Consider the following 23,497-nt stretch of genomic DNA (forward strand, 5'->3'; position numbering starts at 1 on the left):
GGTGGAGGATAACCAAAGATCGATCCAGCTAAATCATCAAATTAAACGGTGCTTGTTGTAGCTGGTGGTGGATGATAATGCCCGTACATGGATGGTGATGGATAGTCACCCGGGTCCCCTGATCGGTAGAAAACCGGTGCTGGTGCTCGACATCGCTGTGGTAGATCAATGTCCACCGGGTCATGCTGTACACAAATGCATCTATAAGTGGCATCTGTATAGTACTCATGTTGCTATAGCTGACGAGTAGCAACACTATAAGTGTTGTCAGCTGTAATGCCAACCTGTCACATCTGCTCAGTAAGATCAGCTAGTCGTGTCGACACCCTCCATCAATATATTTGTTCTCCTCATCCAAGCCTGCACCTCTTGGTTATGCGTGTTTTTCCTCCCTACAAAGTCCTCCCAAGTTGTCCAAATGTTCCATCCCTGATCTGCTACCTGTCCCTATTATTGCTGCTGATCACCCTGAAAATCACCAACGAATGGCTCCTCATCCCTACTTCGAGTTGTGCCGTGTATGTCATATTTGTGGCAGAATACCTTAGAGTATGTCTCCCATTTTCCACATGAAATGAGATGTGTCTGAAGGAAGTGACAAAAGGGAGAACAATATGGTAGTATGATGTTGCTCGTGGGACCCTGATCCTATTCCCCAACTCCCTAGTCACATATGTCGATATCAGAGAGACATGGGGATGGTGACACTGTTCTGTATATCAAAATAGGACCATATGTTGCACATAACATTATATGCATAAGATATAAATATGGATCATGTCATCAATTCTAATAATACATATAAATCCTATGTCCTCACCGTCCTAGGATCGCTATTCCTCGGGCTCACATTTTCAGTGATAATGTTATGCAATGCCTTTGCTAAAGGCACCAATTCGTGGAACCAGCCATATACTCTCGTCCCCTCACGGAATATTGTGTAGTACACCTCTGCCATGATAATCCCAAGGTAACCTCCCCTTGTGTCAATACATCTATACTCGGTTGGCTAGTTCTCAAGATCATGTAGATGATATCCAATGTCCACATGAAACATATCCCAAATACCCTGCACAAACATCACTATATCATGAGTATGAACTGTACCAATCAGCTGAAACTCCTTCGTCCTACCAAGCACCTCGATAAGGCGAAGTGTCCTCATCTACTCCCGCACTATATTTATATAAACTTGTGTAGGCTCGAAGTCTAGCACTCCACTACATCCATAGCGATCGAATGTCTCCATAATATTGTACCCGATAAAGCTCTGTCGTTCCATCATTTACTCCACTATAAACCCTGTAATCGGATGAGTAGCCTCATAAACTGCTGAATGGATGTCATCAGGATGCTCATGAAGTGTGTGATTTTGTGGGTTAAAAGCCACAGGTACATTTGGTTCCAGTTGTCTGACTGGTTGTCTCGCAGTTTGCCTAGCTGCACTGCTTGATGATGCTACCCTTGATCTCTTTGTTGGCATCTCTAAAATCAATCACACACAAAACCACAAAACAAAACTTGCCATTAAACATATAAAATGTCACAAATATAAAACAATAATTCAGTTGGGAAGTTGTTCCAAACAAAGTTAAAATGAATTCAGTCTAGATAAATAACTGTGTTAAGTCCTGTTATGTTTTTAGTAACTAAATATTTTTAAAAAATTAGTAAAAACACAGCTAAACCAAAGGTTAACTGCAATGTCAAAATAATAATGCAATGTCAAAATTCAGTGTTATTCTGAATATTTCTAAAAACTTGAATTTTAATCTAAGCACAAATGTAAACATAACAATGATTTTCCAACATTATATGTGCGTTCCTCATTTTTTTTAACAATTAACAACAAAAATTCTACTTTCAAAAAAATTCATAGATGACACATGCAACTTGTTTGGAACATCTATCTACCAACAACAAACATTTATCCATAAGATTCCACACAAGTCTATGCCAATATTCTCAAAAATTTCAAAAATTTCTAGTATATATGAACATACCAACAAAAATTCGAAATTGCCCCAAAGAAATAGAGTTTTGAAGCACATACCTTGTTGAGACTGTGTTGCTAATGAAGAAGAAGCAAAAACTCGAAGAAAAAAAAACCCAAAATAAGTCCAAATTTTGAAACCCTAGTTTTTGTGGGTTTTGAAATCGGTCCCAAATAAGTGATTAAAGTGTGTAAATCTGCAATGTGATGTTTCTTACTTGATTTCTTGAAGAATGCAACAAAAATCAAGAGTTTTGGTTGAGATTTGAGGAAAAAAATCAAGAAAAATCGATTTTTAGAAGGTTCTCTCAGCCATGGCAGTGGAATAAGAAGTAGAAGTGAAGAAGGTGTAGCAAACCAACTCTAAAATGCATCAAAAATGGCCAAAAACGTGTCGGCGTCTTACGAGGCATCTTATACGTGTCCTAGTATGTCCCACATAAAAGGGGCACTTTCGTAATTTCGCGTGGGATTACGCTGGAGGAAAAAGAAACGGAAGCCCGACAACGTCTTATACGACGTATTAGACTTCTCCTAGGACGACTGAAGCTACTATTTTTTGTTTTTTTTGATGTTTTTCACTATTTTGACTGTTTGGGAACAAATTTCAAGTATTTTTCAAGAACTTTTTTTTAATTTTAAGCAAAAATTAAATACCCCCTCCCCAACTTTAAACCTTGGATCGTCCTCGATACAAAAATAATTAAAACAAACAAAACGAAAACTAAAAGTAAAAAAACACCAAACCGCGGGTTGCCTCCCGAAATGCACTAAGTTTTACGTCTTCAGTCAGACGGTTTACCTCGAAAAAGTTGTTTCTGAATATTGTGGTACCTCGAGCATTGTTTTCTCAACAAGTGTCGTTTCACCATCTACCATTCAAATATAAGGTTTGAGTCTTTGTCTGTTTACTTTGAATGGTTCACTGCCTTTCATGTCCTTGATTTCAATGGCTCCATGATCTGCCACATTTGTTACCACAAAAGGTCCACTCCATTTATTCCGAGGCTTTCCGGGGAAGAGTTTGAGACAAAATTTAAATAGCCACACCAATTTTCCTTTAACGAATTGTTTTCGTACAATATGTTGGTCATGAAATGCCTTCGTCTTTTCTTTATAGATCCTTGAGATTTTGTAAGCTTCCCTTCGAATCTCTTCTAATTCAACAAGTTGAAGTTTTATTTCTGTGCCTGCATCACTCAATTCAATATTAGAATTTTTAATAACCCACATGGCACGGTGTTCCAACTCCACCGGGAGATGACATGTCTTTCCATAAACAAGCTGGTACGGGGACACTCCGATGCGCGTCTTATAGGTTATTCGATATGCCCATAAGGCATCTTCTAATCTTAGGGACCAGTCTTTTCAGTCGAGACGAACAGTGTTTTCCTAGATGCGTTAAATTTCCCTATTTTACACCTCTACTTGTCCACTTGTTTTTGAGTGATATGAAGTAACAATCCAATGTGTGACACCATAGTGTTTTAGTAACTTTGCAAAATGCCAATTTTTAAAATGGGAACTCCCGTCACTAATAATCGTTCAAGGGATTCTGTGTCTAGAAAAGATGTTCTTTTTGACAAATTTACAAACAACACTATGGTCATTCGTGTGTGTAGCCTCGGCTTTGACCCATTTTGATACATAATCAATGGCTACAAGAATGTATAGATTGCCAAAAGAAGTGGGGAATGGACCCATGAAATCAATGCCTCATACATCAAAAATTTCAACTACTAAAATTGGGTTCATTGGCAGCATGTCCCGTCGTGAGATCCCCCCCAACTTGTTGGCAATGAATACAAGCTTTAACGAATGTATGTGCATATTTAAAAATAGAGGGCCAGAAAAACCACTTTGTAGAACCCGGTGCCCTGTCTTTTGGCACTAAAATGGCCTCTACATGCATATGAGTGGCAATGTCGAAGAATATCTTCTTGTTCCGTGTGTGGTACACATCGCCTAATCACTTGAGGCCACTCCAATTTTGAAAAGATTAGGGTCCTCCCATATATAGTATTTTGTTTGAGAGTGGAATAACCTCCTTTTTTGAGCAATCCAATATGATGGATTTTCCCCTGTCACAAAGTAATTCACTAAGTTAGCAAACCATGGTATAGTTTTGACAGCAAGAATATGCTCATCCGAAAAGTTTTCTTGAATAACTTCCGGTGAGTTGTCATTATTAATTATTCTAGATAAATGATCTGTCACAACATTTTCGGAACCCTTTTTGTCCCAGATTTCAAGATCAAATTCTTGAAGAAGAAGGATCCATCTAATGAGACGTGGTTTGGCATTCTTCTTTTCCAAAAGGTGGTGAATGGCACTATGGTCGGTGAAAATTACAACTTTAGACCCCCAAATGTAGGATCTAAATTTGTCTAGTGCAAACACGACCACAAGCAATTCTTTTTCCGTAGTAGTGTAATTTAATTTTGCATCCAAAAAAGTTTTTCTCATATAAAAAATTGCAACGGGTTTTTTATTCACTCGTTGTCCCAAAACTGCCCCTACCGCGTAATCACTCGCATCACACATAATTTCGAAAGGTAAGTCTAATCGGGTGATTGCAAGATAGGGGCTTCAACAAGTTTATTCTCTAAAGTTGTAAAAACTTCAAGACATGCTTTATTAAAGGAAAATGGTGCGCCTTTTAAAAGTAAATTACAAAGAGGTTTTGAGATTGCACTAAAATCCTTGATAAATCTTCGATAAAAGCTGGCATGTCCAAGAAAAGAACGGACGCCTTTTACCAAAGTGGGTGGGGAAAGAGTAGAAATAATGTGTACTTTGGCCCAGTCGACTTTAAAACCACGCTCGGAGATAACATGGCCAGGTACAATTCCCTCCTTTTCCATGAAATGACTCTTCTCCCAACTTAAAACCAAATTAGACTCAATACAACGTTTCAAAACTTTTTCTAATTGGTTTAAGCATGTATCAAAAGATGATATAAAAATAGAAAAATCTTCCATGAAAATTTCTAATGTGTCCCCCACCATGTCTGAAAAAATAGCCATCATACGTCATTGGAATGTGGCGGGGGGTTTACACAAGTCAAATGACATCCTTCGGAAAGCAAAGGTGCCATAGGGACATGTGAATGTAGTTTTGGATTGATCCTTGGGGTGGATGGCAATTTGATTATACCCTAGTATCCATCCAAAAAGAAATAAAACTTTTTATCGGACAATTTTTCAATGAACTGATCAATAAAAGGGAGAGGGAAATGATCCTTTGATGTTGCAACATTAAGTTTGTGATAGTCGATGCAAACTCTGCATCCGGTGACCGGTCTTGTTGAGATCTTCTCTCCATCTACCGCATCTACCATTGTATTGCCCGACTTCTTTGGTACTGTTTGTGTCGGGCTCACCCAATCACTATCAGATATCGGGTAGATAATACCCACATCAAACCATTTCAACACTTCCTTTTTAACAACTTCTCGCAGATTCGGATTGAGCTTTCGTTGTGCAACTCGGGTTGGCTTTGCTCCGACTTCAGTGATGATTCAATGAATACATGTGACTGGACTAATCCCCTTCAAGTCTGCTATGGTCCATTCAATTGCTCCCTTGTACTTGGAAAGAACCTTCAGTAATGCTTCCTCTTATGGACTTGTCAAATAAGAAGATATGATAATTGGTAAGTTCTCGTTAGATCCTAAAAAAGAGTATTTAAGATTTGAAGGAAGAGTTTTAAGTTCAAGAGTGGGTGGCTCCTCAAAAGATGGCTTAAGTGGGTCCGAAAAACTTGTTGGCAATTTTTCAACTTGATGACTCCATGGTGACCTCTCTTTTTCAATAGCATTTTCAAATGCCTCCTCAACCATCTTGATGTCATCCAAGTCTAAAACTTCGTCCATATCATTAGAAAGAAAAAGCTCTAACAGATCCAGGTGTAATATTTTGGGAGTGAATTGATGCACTAAGTCAGCAACCACATCCACACGATAACAATCATAATCCGATGGTGAGTTAGGAAATGTATTAAACACATTTATTCTAAGTTTCCTATTTCCAAAAGAGATATCCATGGCACCCGTTCTACAATTAATTTGTGCATTTATTGTTGCCAAAAGTGGGTGACCCAAAAAAATTGAAGGTTGACTTTCTTTATAGGTGCTCTCGATGTCAAGCACAAGAAAATCAACTGGGTAATAGAAATCTTCCACCTTAATGATGACATCATATAATATACCCTGGGGAATTTTTGTTGATTTATCAACCAATCGTAAAATAATATCAGTTTGTTCCAAAGTGCCTAAGTCATGGTGATCAAAAAGATTTATCGGGATTATATTAACACTAGCTCCAACATCAAGGAGCACCTTTTTGATATTAATGTTACCTAAGGTAACATAAATTAAAGGTGTTATGGGATCCTTAAGCTTGGGTGGAAGTTTATTTGATATTATGGAACTCACATGCTTGGTTAAATCAATATTTTTAGGGAGGTGTGCTTGGAGTTTGCGTTTTTGAACACACAAATCCTTCAAAAATTTAGCATATGAAGGCACCTCCTTAATAAGTTTGACTAACAAGATATTTATTTTAACTTGACTAAATAGATCCCACATGTCTTCCATTTTCGGCCCTTGCTTCCCAAAAGGGAAGGATGCTGATTTCTCTAAAGCTGAAGGGTATGGTGCAGTATTAACCTCCACACCATGCTCCCCAACATTAGAGTTATCTTTACCCTTAGCTGCTTTTTGTTTTTCAGATTTGAAACCTTTCTTAAACTCTTCTTTTTCATCAAAGATGACTTCAGTGTCACTGTAATTATCTAAGGTATGAGCACTTACCTTGTTGTCAACCTTTTTCCCACTACGCAAAGTGATTACCTCATTCACTTGATGCTCTTTACCCGGTCTTTGGTTGTGGGACGGGTTGACTGTGGTGGTACTTGGAAACTTGTCATCTACTCTTTTCCTAATTAGCTCCGCAAGTTGAGCAATTTGCTTCTCGATAGCGGCTATGGAATTTGAATTTGTATCAACTTTCTGATATGTTTGGGTTATGAACTCCATGATTTTGTCCAACTTGTTGCCATCGGTTTCCTCCTTCTTTGATGTTCCACCTTGGTTAAAATTGGACTGCTGGAACTGTTTTGACTGATTTTAGTTTTGGCAATTCCCTTGACGGTTGTTGCTGTTGAAATTCCCATTGTTGTTGTAGTTCCCACCTTGGTTGTAGTTCTGATTGAATGATCGTGGAATATTTTGGAATTGACCATAGCCGTGCACTTGATTGATTTCCACTTGACTTCTCATGCACTCATCTGCAATGTGTCCTGAATCTCCACAACTTACACATATCTTCTGTCCCTATGAAAAAAACACACATTTCTCTTTGCCTAGACTAGAGAGTAGTAAGTCAAAAATTTTAAGAATTAATACTAGATTTGACTTCATTTTTGTAGTTTTTTTCTAGTCCAACTGATGCAGCAGATGAAACTGGAGTGTCCCATTTCTTAGCTGAGTAATTGGTTTTTGAACCATGACTCAACTGCTCTAAGAATCGCCAAGCGTCTTTACTATCTTGCACCATGATAGTGCCGCCAGATGATGCATTAATCATGGTTTGATTGGCAGTGTCGACACCATCATAAAAGAAACGTACAAGTTGTCAATGGGGAAATTCATGATGGGGGCATGAACGCAACAATTCCTTGAGGTATTCAAATGCATCATGAAAATTTTCATTGGGTTTTTGTGAAAAATCTTGTATTGCTTTCCTTATTTTCGTTGTTTTACTAGCAGGGTAAAACTCTTGCAAAAATTTAGTTTTTAAGTGTTCCCATGTAGTAATACTATGGGGCGCAAGAGAAGTGAACCAATACTTAGTTTTTTCTTTTAAAGTGAATGGAAATAAGTGAAGTCTAAAGGAATATTTATTGATTTCATCGCAAAGTATTCGTGTTAGCAATTGCAAGGAACTCATAGAGGTGATTGTATGGATCATCTGTTTATGTCCTCAAAAGACGGGTAATACACTAATTAGTTGTGGCCTTACTTCCACATGGTGCTCATTTCCTTTCGCGGAGAGTATAGGTGAAGCATCATCACACTATCTCGGCTGAAAATGAGACGTCACATATTGTCTATTAGGTTGCGGAAAGTAAAGATGAGGGAATTGGTTACCTTCGTTGTAGTATTCTCCATTTGCATTGTTGAATCCACCATTTGGATTCCTTCGCTATTGATTCCCAAAGCCTTGATTTCCGAACCCATCATCCATTGTGAAAATTCAAGTTGTTCCAGTTATTGTTGTAGTTCCCGTTTCCACCCCGATTGCCTTGATTCCGCCTATTACCACCGTTGTGGTTCTGATTCCAACCAATTACATTATCACTTCCATCATCAAATTCCCAGTCATCCTCGTTGTCGCCATTACCACCATTACCAAATTGAGGACCAACATTTCTAGGATTTTGGTTCTGATTTCTAACATTACCACTGTTGTGGTTTCCTAAATTGCCTCCTATATTTTGTGCCCAATTTCCTCCATTTCCACCGTTTTGGCCACGGTTGTTTCTATTCGGTTGTGGTTGTACTGGTTGGATGATTGGTGTACTGGCATTGTTGTTCTTCCCATTGTTCCCATTGTTTCCATTCTTATTGTTTAGGAATTGAGGAGCTGATGGTGGAACTAGTGGTGGAGGATTGTTGATTGCATCCTCATGCCCCTCTACCACATCTTCCATGACAACATTATCTACACTCATAGTGTTGGTGTTCCTTCTGGCGAACCAATTTGAGCGAGCTGTTCGTTCGATTTCCTGATTAAATGCAAGTGGTGAAGAGCGTCCGCTATGTCTTGTATGCATGCACCGGTGTGCCTGCACAACACAAATAAAACAAACGTGAACAACAAACAAGAATTAAAAATGAAAATAAAAGACTATGACTACTTAAACACAATAGTTCAAGCACACAATCTCCCTGGCAACGGCGCCAAATTTTGATCGAGGTCGTTGTCCCAATCAAAAAATAACCTTAAAACCAACTAGATAGCTAGGGTAAGTAAGGGTCGAATCCACGAGGAGTTCGTTGTTAATCCTTGTGTTAAAATAGTCAAATGGAAAAACTAATGCTTGCAATTGTCACGAATTCAAATTAAACTAAAATAAACTAAACAACTAGAAAATTTATGTTGCAAAAGGTTGTTAAAACAAATATTATGAATGAGAAAACAAGGTACTTTCGGGTCAGTTGTGGACAGTTTAGATTCACACACTTTCTTCCCTAGAACCCTAATTCAGTTACTTAGATGTAATTAGGGTTTTTTAACTTGTAACACATAGTTTTGGGCACACGATATGTTCATTCAACTAGTTGTCTTACTCATTATGTCTAAATGGATTAGGAATACAATTAGTGAACTAGCAATAAAATGTCTTACAACTACCTATTACTGCATTCAGATTCAATATCATAAGTTGGATTAATATATGTTGATTTAATCACTTGTCTTTGTTCCTAAACTTTCCGAAACATGCCATTCCAACACGGGACGCCCTTAATGATGGGTTTTGGTCCTAAGAACATCCTATGTGCTCATACAAACCCTAATGCTTGGATCTAGGTTTCTCTATTGTACATGAAAGTTATCCAAGACTATAAACCCTAATTCTAGCATTCAAGTAATCATATTAACATGAGAATAGGTTTAAGATATTACCTTGATTGTTATGTAGCAATAACAATCCCAAATCTCCTTGTATTGACTTTAGAAATCTTAGAGTCACAATTGTCACTCCTCTAATGGTTCACAAACACCATAAGCAAGAGGATGAAGAGGAGAGAGGATGGAGGCTGCCCAAAACCGTCTACAAACCCTAGAGAAGTCTTAGCCACATTTTTGGTCATAAGGGATCTCTTTATATAGGAGGCAATTAGGGTTATCTAACAAGGAAACCCTAATTTGGATGCTTAAGCCCTAAGCAACCCATGGAGCCCTTTCCTTAAGGCCTTGGACGATTTCATATGGGCTTCCCCCATAGAATTCGTCCACCTTATAATAAAAGGCAATCCATGGCCCAAATTGCAATTATCTTATAATTACAATTCCAGTCCCTTAAGTTTAATTAATCTCTTTTAGTCACAAAACTAATTACCAATTAATTATTGACTAATATTAATTAAACAATATGATTTCTCCTTTAATATATTATTCCTATAATATATTAATAAATCATATTTAATCCTTTCTCTCCATAATTCATCCTATCAAGTTGCTTTGGTGAAGGCAGCCCAAAAGGACCATGCACCATCGGGTCAAGTACATACCAAAATAGTTATGGACTTAGACACTAATCCAACAGTAACACCAAGACGTCCTAGGGGACGTCTTTGACGCCATTTAAGACGCCGACGGGGTCCTCCCTTTTTTCCTGCTCCGAAATTTTGCCCAGATGCTGACCGTTTGACTTGGACGTCCTAGGGGACGTCTTAGATGCCTGGAGGAGTCCTTCATGTTCCGTGCAAGTTTTGGTGATCAAAATGACATAACTAGGAGAAACACAAAACATGAAAGTGGTAGAAAATCTTGTCTAGTTTCCAAAACTTCTTTACTCATGTCAATCAGAGCTCAAGAACTTGAGATATGATCAAAACATTGAAGCATGGTCAATTTTACCCAACAACGTTTCTTCATTCTTTTAGCAATTTGTTTTTCTTGCAGCTTCCGCCCACTTTTAGTACAATATATTGACCTGCATATGAAGTTCAACAACTCATCAAAGTAGTGTCATTCTTTGACAATTATGCATCAATTCAACAGATTTATGACAACTTAGTACATTCATAAAATAGACTTATCACCTTCGACCCGCAAGTAGAATGAGGAAAAATCACCTCATAGATTGAATAGTAGCTGATGAGGTCCTGACTCTGAATCTCAGCTCAAACTTTCACCTATCCACCTAAATGACCAATCAAAATCAAAATACCAAAATACCCTTAAGATTAAACTTAGTCAAAGTCAAAGTCAAATTAGTCAAACCAACTAAGTCAACTGAGTCAACCTAGGCGAGTCAACCCAACCGAGTCAACTCAACTGAATTGACCCAGTACGAGTACGTGGGGCGTACACCGAAGGTACGTTGGGCGTACTCGAGTCCTCGTATGTTGACCACTATTGGGATGGTTGGCCTCGTACGCAGGGCGTACTCCGAGTACGTGGGGCCTACTCCAAGGAACTTCAAAACTCATTAAGTGCTTAATGGCTTAAGCACTTACGTCTATATTTCAGATCCATGGCTAAAATACACTCAAGAGTCATAAAGTTTCCAACTTTATGAATTTGCATGCCCATTAAGTGCTTAACTCAACTTCTTAATCCATTAAGACATTCTACTAGATGCATGGAGCAAAACCAACCATTTGAAACCCATTTTTATGACTCAAGACCCTCCCAAGGGTCTGAAAGGATAGCTTAATGGGTCAAGAACATGCTTTGTTCATGAAACACAATATTTGGGACAAAAAGAACTTAAAACTAACCCAGAACAAGATCTACAAGAAACAACACCAAGTTCAGAACTGGATACCTCAAAATGGTGCCAAAAGGTGGTGTGATTATGGATCTAAAGAGCTTCACTCCTTCAAGGTGGTCTTATATTCCTTCCTCCTTCTTCAAAAGCACCAAAACACACACAAGCTTAGAAATGGCTCCTTAAGAGGGTATTATGGTTGCAAACACATATGAAAGGCTGGAGGCTGATAAGGTGAGGAAAAATGAGGCTATAATGGGGTTTAAATATGAGCCACACCATAAAAATTAGGGTTTGCATGTTGCGCACATATGCCCCGCATACCTATGTATGTCCTGCCTACTAAGGCACACCTTCGTATGCTAAGCATACACATGTACGCTTGGCGTACTCCCAAACCCTCCAAATTACGAAATTGCCACCAAGGCTTCCCATGCACACTTCCTTCTACTTAGGGACCCAAAATGCAACATAATAAAAATATAGGGTTAAATTTAGGAGCACCTTATCATCGGGATGTTACAATATGAAGAAAGACATGGTTTTCTTGGTATGATTAGATGCATCGATTGCATCATTGGAAATAGAGATAATTTTCCTCATGCATGGAGATGGTAGTTTGCTAGTGGTCATCATGGATCGCATTTGTTGGTATTAGAGGTTGTTGCTTCCCAAGATTTATGAATTTACATGCTTTTTTCGGGGTTGCGGGTTCCAACAACGACATCAACGTTCTTGATCAGTGACCGATATTCAACGATATTTTTTCAGGAAAGGCACCAGATGCTCCTTTTATAGTGAATGAAAACGAATATAAGTTTGGGTATTACCTTTTGGATGACAAGAAGTAGCATGTAAGGATGATCTTTTCAAAAGAAAACAAGAAGTAGCACGTAAGGATGTGAAATGTGTTTTTGGAGTTCTAAACTCGAAGTGGCACATAGTAGAACACGCGACATACCCATTTGAGATAGAAACTCTATGATATATTATGTATACATGTATCATAATGCAACATGGTTGTGGAAGATAAATGACGAAATATTGCATAATATATGTCATCGGAGCCCAGACACATACAATTTGAACTACTCAACGTAATATTTGCATGACAAAACTGCACAAATGGTCCCTATGGTTAGCTGAAAATCGCCACTTTGGTCCAAAAAAGTTTGGACTAACACCAGAGGTCCAAACTTTTCATTTTGTTGCGAGTTTGGTCCAGTTTGCTTTAAACTTTTTTATAATGACGATTGTGCCCTTTGCATTTTCTTTTTTCCAATTTTTTTATTATAGAAATTAAAAAAAGGAAAATACTCTCTCTCTCTCTCTCACACACACACACACACAAAAGCATCTGCTTCATCAGATTTTCAAAAAACTAATCCCCTTCACCACCACCACCATCGATGATGGAGGCTTCCGGCAAAGAGGCTTCCACCTCCAAAACCCCAAAAACCTGCAGCTTGCAACCCTCAAGATCCAAGAACACACCATTTTCTCGCCTTTATTGGAGTTTAGGCGAACAACACCATCTTCAAGTCATATTCTCAGGCGACCATCTTCTTCAGAAAACCCTTCGATTCCGATGATGATCTGGATGAGTGTTACAGATCCATAAGGAAGGAGGCACGAGCCAATTTCAAGATGAACAAAACATAAAAACGATGAGACTGAGGAAGATGACAATGCCATTTTCGACAAAATTACGATTGCAGGTAACGAATGACTGTAATCGATCCTCTTGATCAATCGAATAGAAAAACAATCCTCTCACGGTGGAGAATCGGACTTACACAGGTCGCAAGGGGTGACGAGACTGGTTGGAGAGGGTCGGCGGAAACAGCAGCTATTGGCGGCAGTGTCCCACAACAGCGGCTACCTGCTATGGTGGTCGGAGGTTCCTTCGGCCTTGTTTTTGGTTGGGTTCTGGTTGAAATCGGTGGAGAAATCGAATGGGAGTGGTGTTTGGTGGTGATTTTCAGTCGAGAGGAGGGGGTATAAAGTTGTGGTCGGACTTTCATCAACAGTGGTGAAACAAGAAGGTGAAGACGGTGGCGGTGGGTGGAGATGGCAACTCCGTTGATTTCGTCTTCCTGTTTTGACGGGTTTGACCAGAGGGAAGGAGGAGGGAAAGGGTTGTGGTTGGTGGGTTGATCGGCGATGGTAGGAGGGTAAATGGGTGGTGGCGGCGGTGATGTTCCGGTGGTCCCTAGTGGTTTTCCGGTGACACAACTCTATGACCGGAGGAATGCAATAGGCGGTGGTGAGAGTGTTGGGGTGGAGGTTTATCATAAGATAATAGGGAGCAAGGCAGATCGGAGGAGGTGTCTGGGTGGGAGAGAGAGAGAGAGAGAGAGAGAGAGAGAGAGAGAGAGAGAGAGAGAGAGAGAGAGAAAGAGAGAGACGGGGGGAGAGGGAGAGAGAGAGAGAGATTTCATTTTTATTTTTTTTTATAAAAAATTATAAAAATAAATAGAAAATGCAAATTTTCTTTTTTAGTTTTTCTTTTAATAAAAAAAAGTATTTAAATAAGAAAAAAAACTAAAAAAAGAAAAAAATAATAAGGGCAAAATAGTCATTATGAAAAAGTTTAAAGCAAACTGGACCAAACTCGCAACAAAATGAAAAGTTTGGACCTCTGGTGCTAGTCCAAACTTTTTTGGACCAAAGTGACAATTTTCAGCTAACCACAGGGACCATTTATGCAGTTTTGTCTATTTGCATACAGTCGTTGATAATCAAGATGTACAAAAACACATGCAACTTCGAGAAGACTTGACATATCATATCTACGATGCTAACGATGATGATGAATAGTGTATTTAGAAAAAAAAAAGTTTATGTAATTTTTTTTGCTCTTGTATTGTTTTTTTTTTCAATTTAAATGTTTTGTTTTTTAATATTCTATAAATTACTTTTATAATTATAGAAGAAAAATGAAAAAAAAACACTGTAAAAAAGATATATAATATGGAAATTAAAATGGTGTAGAGATGTGGTGATAATTTCCTACCTAAATGTCTAAATGATGTGATGTTAATGATAACGTGACATGTGAGAGGTGATAATCTTCTCTAATCTTCTAATCTTCTCTAATAAATGAAAGTTTTTTTTGCCATTTGTCACTCTTACATTAATTTGGACACATGTCATTTTTTGGTATTTTTGAATAATTTTTTTTCCATTTGTCATTTTCTCCTTTTTTTTTATCTTTTTCTTAATTAACAATCAAATTTACACACCAATTACTAATTGCCTTAATTAAAAATAGTCAATAAATTACAATATTAGTATTTATATATATATTGTATTTAATATGTTTCCTTTTAAATTCAAATTTAAAATTTAAAATTTCAAATTTCAAATTTAAATAAATTTTTGTTTAAACATTTATATATATTTTTTGTTTTACCAAACCCATATAACATACGGGTCTCATAACTAGTTTTTTGATATTATAACATATATTTATACCCACGAGCCTTAGTTTTAAAATGTTATGAATTTCCTTGCGCTTGAAATAACTTTAGTAACGATAAATTATATTTGTGTGACACAATTTTATTATTTAAGTTATACATGGTAACTTTAGTTTCCTTTTATTTACTTAAACCATAGAAACTATCCTGATACACAAACTTAGATACTCAAACTTCATGAAATAATGATTTCAATGAATAAACTTTAATGATAGTTCAAAACCAAATATATGAGATGTAATTAACGAAACACTAATGATTTATTCTTTAAAGAATTTTAGTATTTTCTAATTCAGACGAAAAAAGATATAACATTAAAATTGTAATATAACTAAAAACAAAGAATAACCAATTGATGTTTAATACGTCAATTATCCTTAATTATTAAATGGCGCAAATAAATAAAATATATGTCTCCAAGATATTTTAGTCAAAAATCTATATTGTAAAACTATTATTTGGTCGACTTTTCGTTATAAAACAGATATAAATAAACTTCACTTTTTATTTTTTAATAAATTAACAAACGTATGTTGGGCATAAATAAAAATTTATAGTAAAAAAAGACAAATAAATGCAATTAAAAATATATTTAGTATTATAAAAGGTATCAATTTTTGTATATTTTTTTTTCTATGCAATGCGTAGGCTTCCGCCTAGTTTGATATATACGGCTGTCAAATCGGGCCGTCGTGTTGTGTTTTTGTCTGACACGGCACAACACGACAAAGTTTTGTATAACACGAACACGACACACGATGTCGTGTTTTTTTTCATTAACACGAAAACGAACCAATTAAAACACGACAACATGACACGACACGACAAATATAATATTACATAACTATTAGTGTATTTCGTTCATACTTAAATATATATAACATGACAAAAACGACAAACACGAAAAACACGACAACCACATGCTTAATCGTGTCAATTTCGTGTCGATTTATGAACACGAACACGACACGACACAACATCGTGTTTTTTAATCTTGACACGAAAACGACACGAACACGAATTTGAATTTTGATTTCGTCCTGATTTCGTTTCGTTTCGTGTATTTTTGTCATGTCGTGTCATAAATTGACACCCCTATTCATATACAATAAATGGTACAGAATATTTATTGGATCAAACTATGATGTTATTTGTATAACACCAATATACATATTTTATGATGACAAAAGGTAAACGTTTGTGTCAAAGTTCGTAACATGTTTTATGTGTATATTGGTGTTACAACTGTGTTTTGACACATAATAAAGTAACTAACTTGTTTTAACTGTTTAAATTACACCAATATTACTGGCTAATACATGTTTTAACCGGTAACTCAAAGGGAAAATGACTTAGGAGGTAACAACCTCTTATCCGTGTTCACATGTTGGCAACTTCTTATTTTTTGTACATAAGAAAGCAACAAACTTGTTTTAACTGTGTAACATCTCAAAAATCATGACCAAAAATTTCGTTTTTAATTTGATACTAAAACCATAATTGTCAAACCATTAATTTAATACTCCGACATCAGGCCCCGCCCGGCATCAGGCCCTGCCTGACATCGAGCCTCGCTCGGTATACAGGTCTGTCTCTCTTAGGCACCCGCCTGTCTCCGGGCCCCGTCCGCTAAACACATACAATCATATAACATGCTAACACATAAATAAACATACTCTACTATATCCCTGTCCTAAGAAACGTACTCTGCTAATAATGAGATACAGAACATCGTCCGCACTCAGCTAGTGATGAGATATGTGACCTCACCCACACTCACCTCCTTACCAGGCACATACAAGTATCACACAGTCAACAAGTATAATCTAACATGCAAACATTCCTCGGGCACCTGCTCGACATCGGACCTTGGTCTGGAATAACATACTAGCATACAATGCCTAGGGCTAACCCCCGGGTCTTCTTACTCATAGACTACATGGGCTGACATTGTGGCCTTAGACCCATTCACACAGTGAGGAGACTCACCTTGCACTGCTGAAGCCCTGGCTGGAAATAGTTGAGTACAGACGAAGTTCCATATCTCATTATTAGCAGAGTATTTTTCTTAGGACATGGATATGGTAGAGTATGTTTCTTTATGTGTTAGCATGTTATATGATTGCATGTGTTTAGTGGGCGGGGCCTAAGAGAGACATATCTGTATACCGAGTGGGGCTCGATGCCAGACGGGGCCTGATGCCGGGCGGAGCCCGATGTCGGAGTATTAAATTAATGGTTTGACAATTATGGTTTTAGTATTAAATTAAAAACGAAATTTTTGTTCATGATTTTTGGGATGTTACACAGTTAAAACAAGTTAGTTGCTTTCTTATGTACAAAAAATAAGAAGTTGTCAATATGTGAACACGGATAAGAGGTAGTTACCCTCCTAAGTCATTTTCCCTTTGAGTTACCGGTTAAAACAGGTATTAACCGGTAATATTGGTGTAATTTAAACAGTTAAAACAAGTTAGTTGTTTTATTATGTACAAAAAAGAAGAAGTTGCCAATATGTGAACACGGATAAGAGATAGTTACCCTCCTAAGTCATTTTCCCATATTTTTACAAAATATCCGATATGTATCCTTCTAAAAGTATAGGGTGTGTGTTTATATTTTAGAAAAATATAAAAATGTATGGGTGTATGTTTATATTTTAGAAAAAAATTTGGCGTCAGAAAAATATGAAAAACAATGATTATCGGTTTTCCAAAAATTTCCAACGACTTTTTAATTTTAGAAAACGAAAAATTTTCATTTTCCGTGAAAAATTTAGAAAAATAGACGAACTAAACGCATTTTCAAAATTCTCAATTTTTTGGAAAAACTTTCCAGAAAACGATTAATTTTTCCGCAACTAAACGCACCCTTAGATTTTGCTACATATTTACCGGTCCTTGAAACTCCAAATGATATTCACTTAGTATGAGAACATATTTTGGAGATGTTAGTCTTCTCTAAAAATGACTTAAAATGATTATAAAGAATGATATGAAATTTGAGAATTGTATTGGTCATTCTTATGATTATCATTTATTCGTAAAAGAAATGCAACATGGGGGTAACAGTACCCTTCTAAAAGTTACCAAGTTATCACGTGAAGGTGTATTTGTGATGGGGAAACAGCAGTCCCCTCTGTTGCAAAGAAGACAGTTTGCCTCATGCACTCTATTCTTACTCTATCTTCTTTAGAATTTTTGTCTCTATACTCTTTTATCTTAAAGAAAAATATAACTTTTACTTTTTTATAAAAGCAAATGGAAAAACAAAATTGTCCTTTTGAGCCCGATGGTATGTTTTTTCCCCATAAATCCATCTTTTTTCTAAACTTGCTTTCCACCAGAAACCAAATAGAGATCCAACCGGATCCCATTTGGTTTGGGTTTTAGTTTTTATAGTTCACAAATCATTGCCCATTTGATTTTCGTTTAAGATCATAAATTATAAGATAATGTTAACATTAATAGGTTTTGAAAATAAATAAATTCAACCTGTATTCATTCAATTCATGTAAGTTCCTCTTCTGATACCAATTGCCCGTGACAGTTTAGAGTTTGATTTTTTATTTATTTATTTATTTATTATTATTTTTTATAACTGGTTTTTATATTAGAAAGATTGATTGCAAAATTTCCAAAATATTGATATCTATAGGAACGTTAGTCGACTCCCTTGGTTCCTTACGGAGGTTAGTAACACATTTTTTTTTACCGGTGTCTTGGTCCCATTGTTCTCAAAGCATAACTATTGAATATTGTGAAAACGTGGGTTAACATCGTATAGATATCAATATATAACAATGATATTTATACAGGAATCGTTACATTTTCGGAAGCTATTTATATCCCATATAACTTGAGCAAACTTTTGATGATTAATCGGAAGCTCTATGTTTCACGGGTGCATGGCAGATGTAATTTAGCTCTTTTTGTGCAAAACAACGTATGGTAAGTTATTTATTTGTTTATTTATATTTATTTTTTATATTTTTTTATGTATCATTTTATTGAGAGAGGCTGATCGGTGGGCTACGGTTACATGTTCTTATGGCAGTCATTTTTTGTTGTTCACATGTCCTTTAATTTATTGTGCTTTGAAACTGTATTGTGTAACTGGTTGGGTTGTTCAGGTGTCTCCTTATTAATTTAGGATGTTAGTTGTTGATTGTGGACTCTATAAATCAAGAATGGGGAGCATTAATTGTAGATAAAATTGGTGGATCTGTCATAGTGTTTGAATAGATTCAAAATATCATTTGATTAATGACTTGAATACCAATACCAATATATTGAAGTTCAATGGATATGAACAATATTGATACAATTTTAATGGACGAGAATGTATCAACATGTCATGGATAAATTTTATCCCTTTTGTTTGCATCGATATAATTTTTAATTCTTCGCAACATGTTTACTTGAAGCCGCCTGAATTAATCAATATTTATATGGTTTTAATGGAGGAGAATCTATTAACATGTCATGGATAAGTTTTCCCCCCTTTTGTTTGCATTGGTATTGTTTTTTTATTTTTCGTTAATTTGTATGATAATTTCAGGAAAACCATATTTCAACTATTATCAAGAATGTTTTAATTTGCAAGTTTGAAGGACTACTGAAGGAGGGCAATGTGTATGTTTTTTTTTTCAAATTTCTTTGTTGGAGATAACCTTGCCCGTTTGAAACTAGAAGATCATAACTTTAAAACATAATAAACGGGTAGTGCAAAATCTCTAGTGGATGCTATGCAATCAGATCAAGCTCTTCCCTTTGCTACCAGAAGTACCTGAAAATTTTTAAACTTAAAACCATAAGCACATCGCTTAGTGAGTTTTCCCAAGATACGACGTACATCATAAAAACATAGGGCCCCGTCCGGATAATGGGCCTCACCTAGAGTAATTGGACCCCATCCAAATATTTGGTATTGCCCAGAGTAATTGGACCCCGACCAGAATACAATAATCAAACATATAAGCATGAGTCATAAAGACAACAAGCATACAATGACACCTTGTGTCCTACATAGTATAGTGAGCAGATTCACACCTAGTCAAAGCAGATAACGGCATAACTTACGGGAAACATAAGGCTGGTACTACACACCACCTAAACATTAATCAAAATGTCAAACCTCAATCTACATCCTAAAACCCTCAAGCTGACCAAAGATCAACTAAGTCAAAAATCAATGGTCAACGGTCAAAGTCAAAGGTTGAGTCACCACGTCGTGGAAAACCCTTGGCCGCACAATGGTGACAACGTGAGAAAATTGTGACAACCGTCAAAATTCGAATAAGTTCTAGATTTGATAAACTTAACTGCATGTGTAGGCACGACACATACTAGACTTAGTAATTAGAAGCTAAGTTATAACCTACTAGAAACTTAGAAACAATTAGAAACAATGGATAATATACTTAGATTTCACATTGATATGTGAATTCTACAACTACTTAACTATAGTGACTATCCATATTAGGATCACTCTTTGACTCAAACACCTTTTCATGAATCATATACACACATCATGCATTTGACCTAGTAGTAGAAATTAGGTTCGGGTCTCGTTGGAACTTAAGTCAAAGTTAAAAGCTAGGACTAGTATACTTGATTCCTCAATTTTACTTGAATCTCAACACCACTATATAGAATGCCAATAAACCGATAAAATAAGTTACAAACATTATTTATAACTATAAAAGAGTTATAATACCCTAAGATAAATTGAAGTCTCAAAGATTCTATTGATTTTGATATCTAAAGATTTACAAACTCTCAAAAACCCTAAATGCCCTAAAAACCTAATTTAACCTTAAAAATACTATAAAAATAGTTACGAACCTTATAATATGATCTTATAATAATTAAAATTATGAAAATGCATTCAAGGAAAATAAAATTTAACTCATTAACATTTACCCTTAGTTTATAAATCAAAAATCAAGGTTTTATGAATAAAAACTTGATTTTAGTGCACATTTTATATAAAAATTGAGATATTTTATAAAAGAATTTAAATTTTATAAAAGAAAATGAATGAGAAAGAGGTATTACACCTCAAAAATCGCCCCCCCTCTCCTCATTTCACTCTCATTCTCCAACACACATACACACATCTCTTCTTTCTCTCTCTAAAAACTTCTCTCTCACTTCTTTCTAAAACTGACGAACATAGATGCAAAATCTATGGGATACATTTTTCCAGTTGATAATTCATGAGTCAGATGCATCTCAGTATTTTGGTGGAGTATAACCCCAAAGAGATGACGAGAGAGATGAGTTATCCAGAGAGATAGAATCCCTCTTTTCTCTCTTTTCTTCTCTCTAAAACCCTCATTCCTTCTCTTCCTTTCACCCACAAAAATTTCCAGCAAAAACCACCATTTTGCAAAAAAAATATCCATCATCCATAAGGGCTCATCAAGGTAAAAGCACCTAACTAAATCATGCATGCAAGTTTCTACTATTTTCTTATGATTTTATGTGTATATTACTTCAAAAACCAACTTCTACTTCTTCATCTTTTTCAAATTTGTTTCCTTTTGGTTAAAATGGCTTTTGTAACATCATGGATGTGTTTTAACACCATGCGTGTAGAAAAACATGGTTGTATGTTCATGATCTTAACACAAAAATAAGTTTTCAATTTAAGAACATAAAACTCATTTTTAAGAGTTCTTGAGAAATAGGATTTTTGTATTTTAATGCATGTATGTAAATTATGATTTTTAAATATATTTGATCTCTGGAAACATGACCATAACATGCATGGATCATGATTTCATAAAATATTTCAAAATATTTAGTCAAAGAAATGATAAAAACTTACTTTTCTAACCAATCATCATGCATGCAATCTGCCATATTTCTTTGTCTGACTTTAAATTGCCATATCTCACTCATTTCTTAACCAAAATTCGAGATTCTTTTTCTAAAATATGATATTGTGAGTTAGCTTTCAAACCCATCTGACCTCACTGGAAAATTCTAATATTTCGATTTTTTAACAATTTTTACAAAGCAGTTGCTCAAACAGCACCTTTTTGTGAATAATAGTTTTGTATTGCATGTTAAAAGGTCTAATTCCTAACTAAAAATCTAGGAAAAATTAATTTGAGCACTTAACATCATGTATTAAGAGGGACAAAAAGATATTGATTCAAAAGCCTTTGGAACATGTTGCAAAAATTCTCAAAGTAACATCAATAATCTTTATCAAAATCACAAGAACCAAGTTTTCTTTATAATTTATTGAGCCTTTACGGTTGTTTTTCGACATCAAAAAAATAAGAAAATGATTTTTCATTGTTAGTAAATTGTATGAATATGTATTAAGGAAATTTTCAGGTCAATATATTTTCTTTATTTTTACATAAAAATAATAAAAAAATAGGGTGTTAAGCATATAAAATACTTAAACTAGTTAATAAATTTTGAAAAAAAAATCATGAATGACCTATACCGTAAAACGACATCCCCCATGAAGTTTGAGAAAATTTTATTAGTATTTAGTATTAGTTTTTATTTTATTGTTATTAAGCACAAATAAATAACAAAAGTCAGGTTCCCAGTTATAAAAATCATATTTATTATTTTTCAAAGCTTCTATATATATATATATATATATATATATATATATATATATATATATATATATATATATATATATTATAAGCTTTACAGAAAAATTTGATGAGTTTTACATAACCTTTTGCTACTTTTCCAAGATTTAATGTATATTAAAAGAATTAAATAAGTGAAAGATAGTTAAACTTATCCGAAATTTACAAAAACTTACCAGGAAATCTTTTGTTACATTATAACCATAAATAAAAAATTTGGGGATTTATCTTAACTGTTTTCTATTTATTTATATTTTCTTGGTATTAAACACACTTAAATTCTAAAAATAGGGATTTGCTGTTCAAAAATGAATTCCAATAACTTTCTTAGATTATGTACACTGTATACAAAGTTTAAAAAATGTTTGGTAATTTTCCTTAACTGTTTACTAATTATTCACGAATTAATGTTTATTTAAGTAAATAAAAAAAAGAAAATATCTAAACTGTTTGGAAACCAACTTTTATATTTTTCCCAGATTTTATATATCTAATAACACTATTACAAAAGGATTGGGGAATTTTTGAAACTGTTTTATATTTATCTCTATTTTGATAGAAAAAATACACAAAAATCAGAAAAATCATGTTAAACTATATGAAAATACATTTTATTATTTTTCCCATATTATGTTATCTGTAAAACAGCCACAAAAAATTATAAGAAGTTTTCATGATAATTTACTATTTTTCCATGATTTTATGATTATTCAAGGAATTAAAATGGTGAAAAATAGTTATACAAATCAAAAATTCAAGAAAATTTATCTTAACATCTTTGACTTCGTTTGAAACTGAAATACAAAGTTTGGAAAAGTTTAGAACTAAATTGATCTAGTTTTTGAATATTTAATCATTGGAACACCTCTTAAAATGTTAAATATTAACATT

The 23,497-nt window shown here is 35.2% G+C and overlaps 1 protein-coding gene and 1 non-coding gene across 2 annotated transcripts; one reads left to right on the forward strand and one right to left on the reverse strand.

Annotated features, from left to right (window-relative positions):
- Positions 1-5,612: 5,612 nt before the first annotated feature.
- Positions 5,613-7,031, reverse strand: LOC145099322 (uncharacterized). Its single transcript, XM_079036907.1, has one exon. It carries the CDS (start codon positions 7,029-7,031, stop codon positions 5,613-5,615), a length of 1,419 nt encoding a protein of 472 aa, XP_078893033.1.
- Positions 7,032-7,639: 608 nt separating this feature from the next.
- LOC145103583 (small nucleolar RNA R71) lies at positions 7,640-7,746 on the forward strand. The gene has a single exon (XR_013706666.1). It is a non-coding gene; the product is annotated as a small nucleolar RNA R71 (small nucleolar RNA).
- The last annotated feature ends 15,751 nt before the right edge of the window (positions 7,747-23,497 follow it).

The sequence above is a fragment of the Lactuca serriola genome, chromosome 4, assembly GCF_051521515.1.
Source record: "Lactuca serriola cultivar US96UC23 chromosome 4, Lser_US96UC23_V15, whole genome shotgun sequence".
In the NCBI taxonomy this organism is placed as follows: Eukaryota; Viridiplantae; Streptophyta; class Magnoliopsida; order Asterales; family Asteraceae; genus Lactuca; species Lactuca serriola.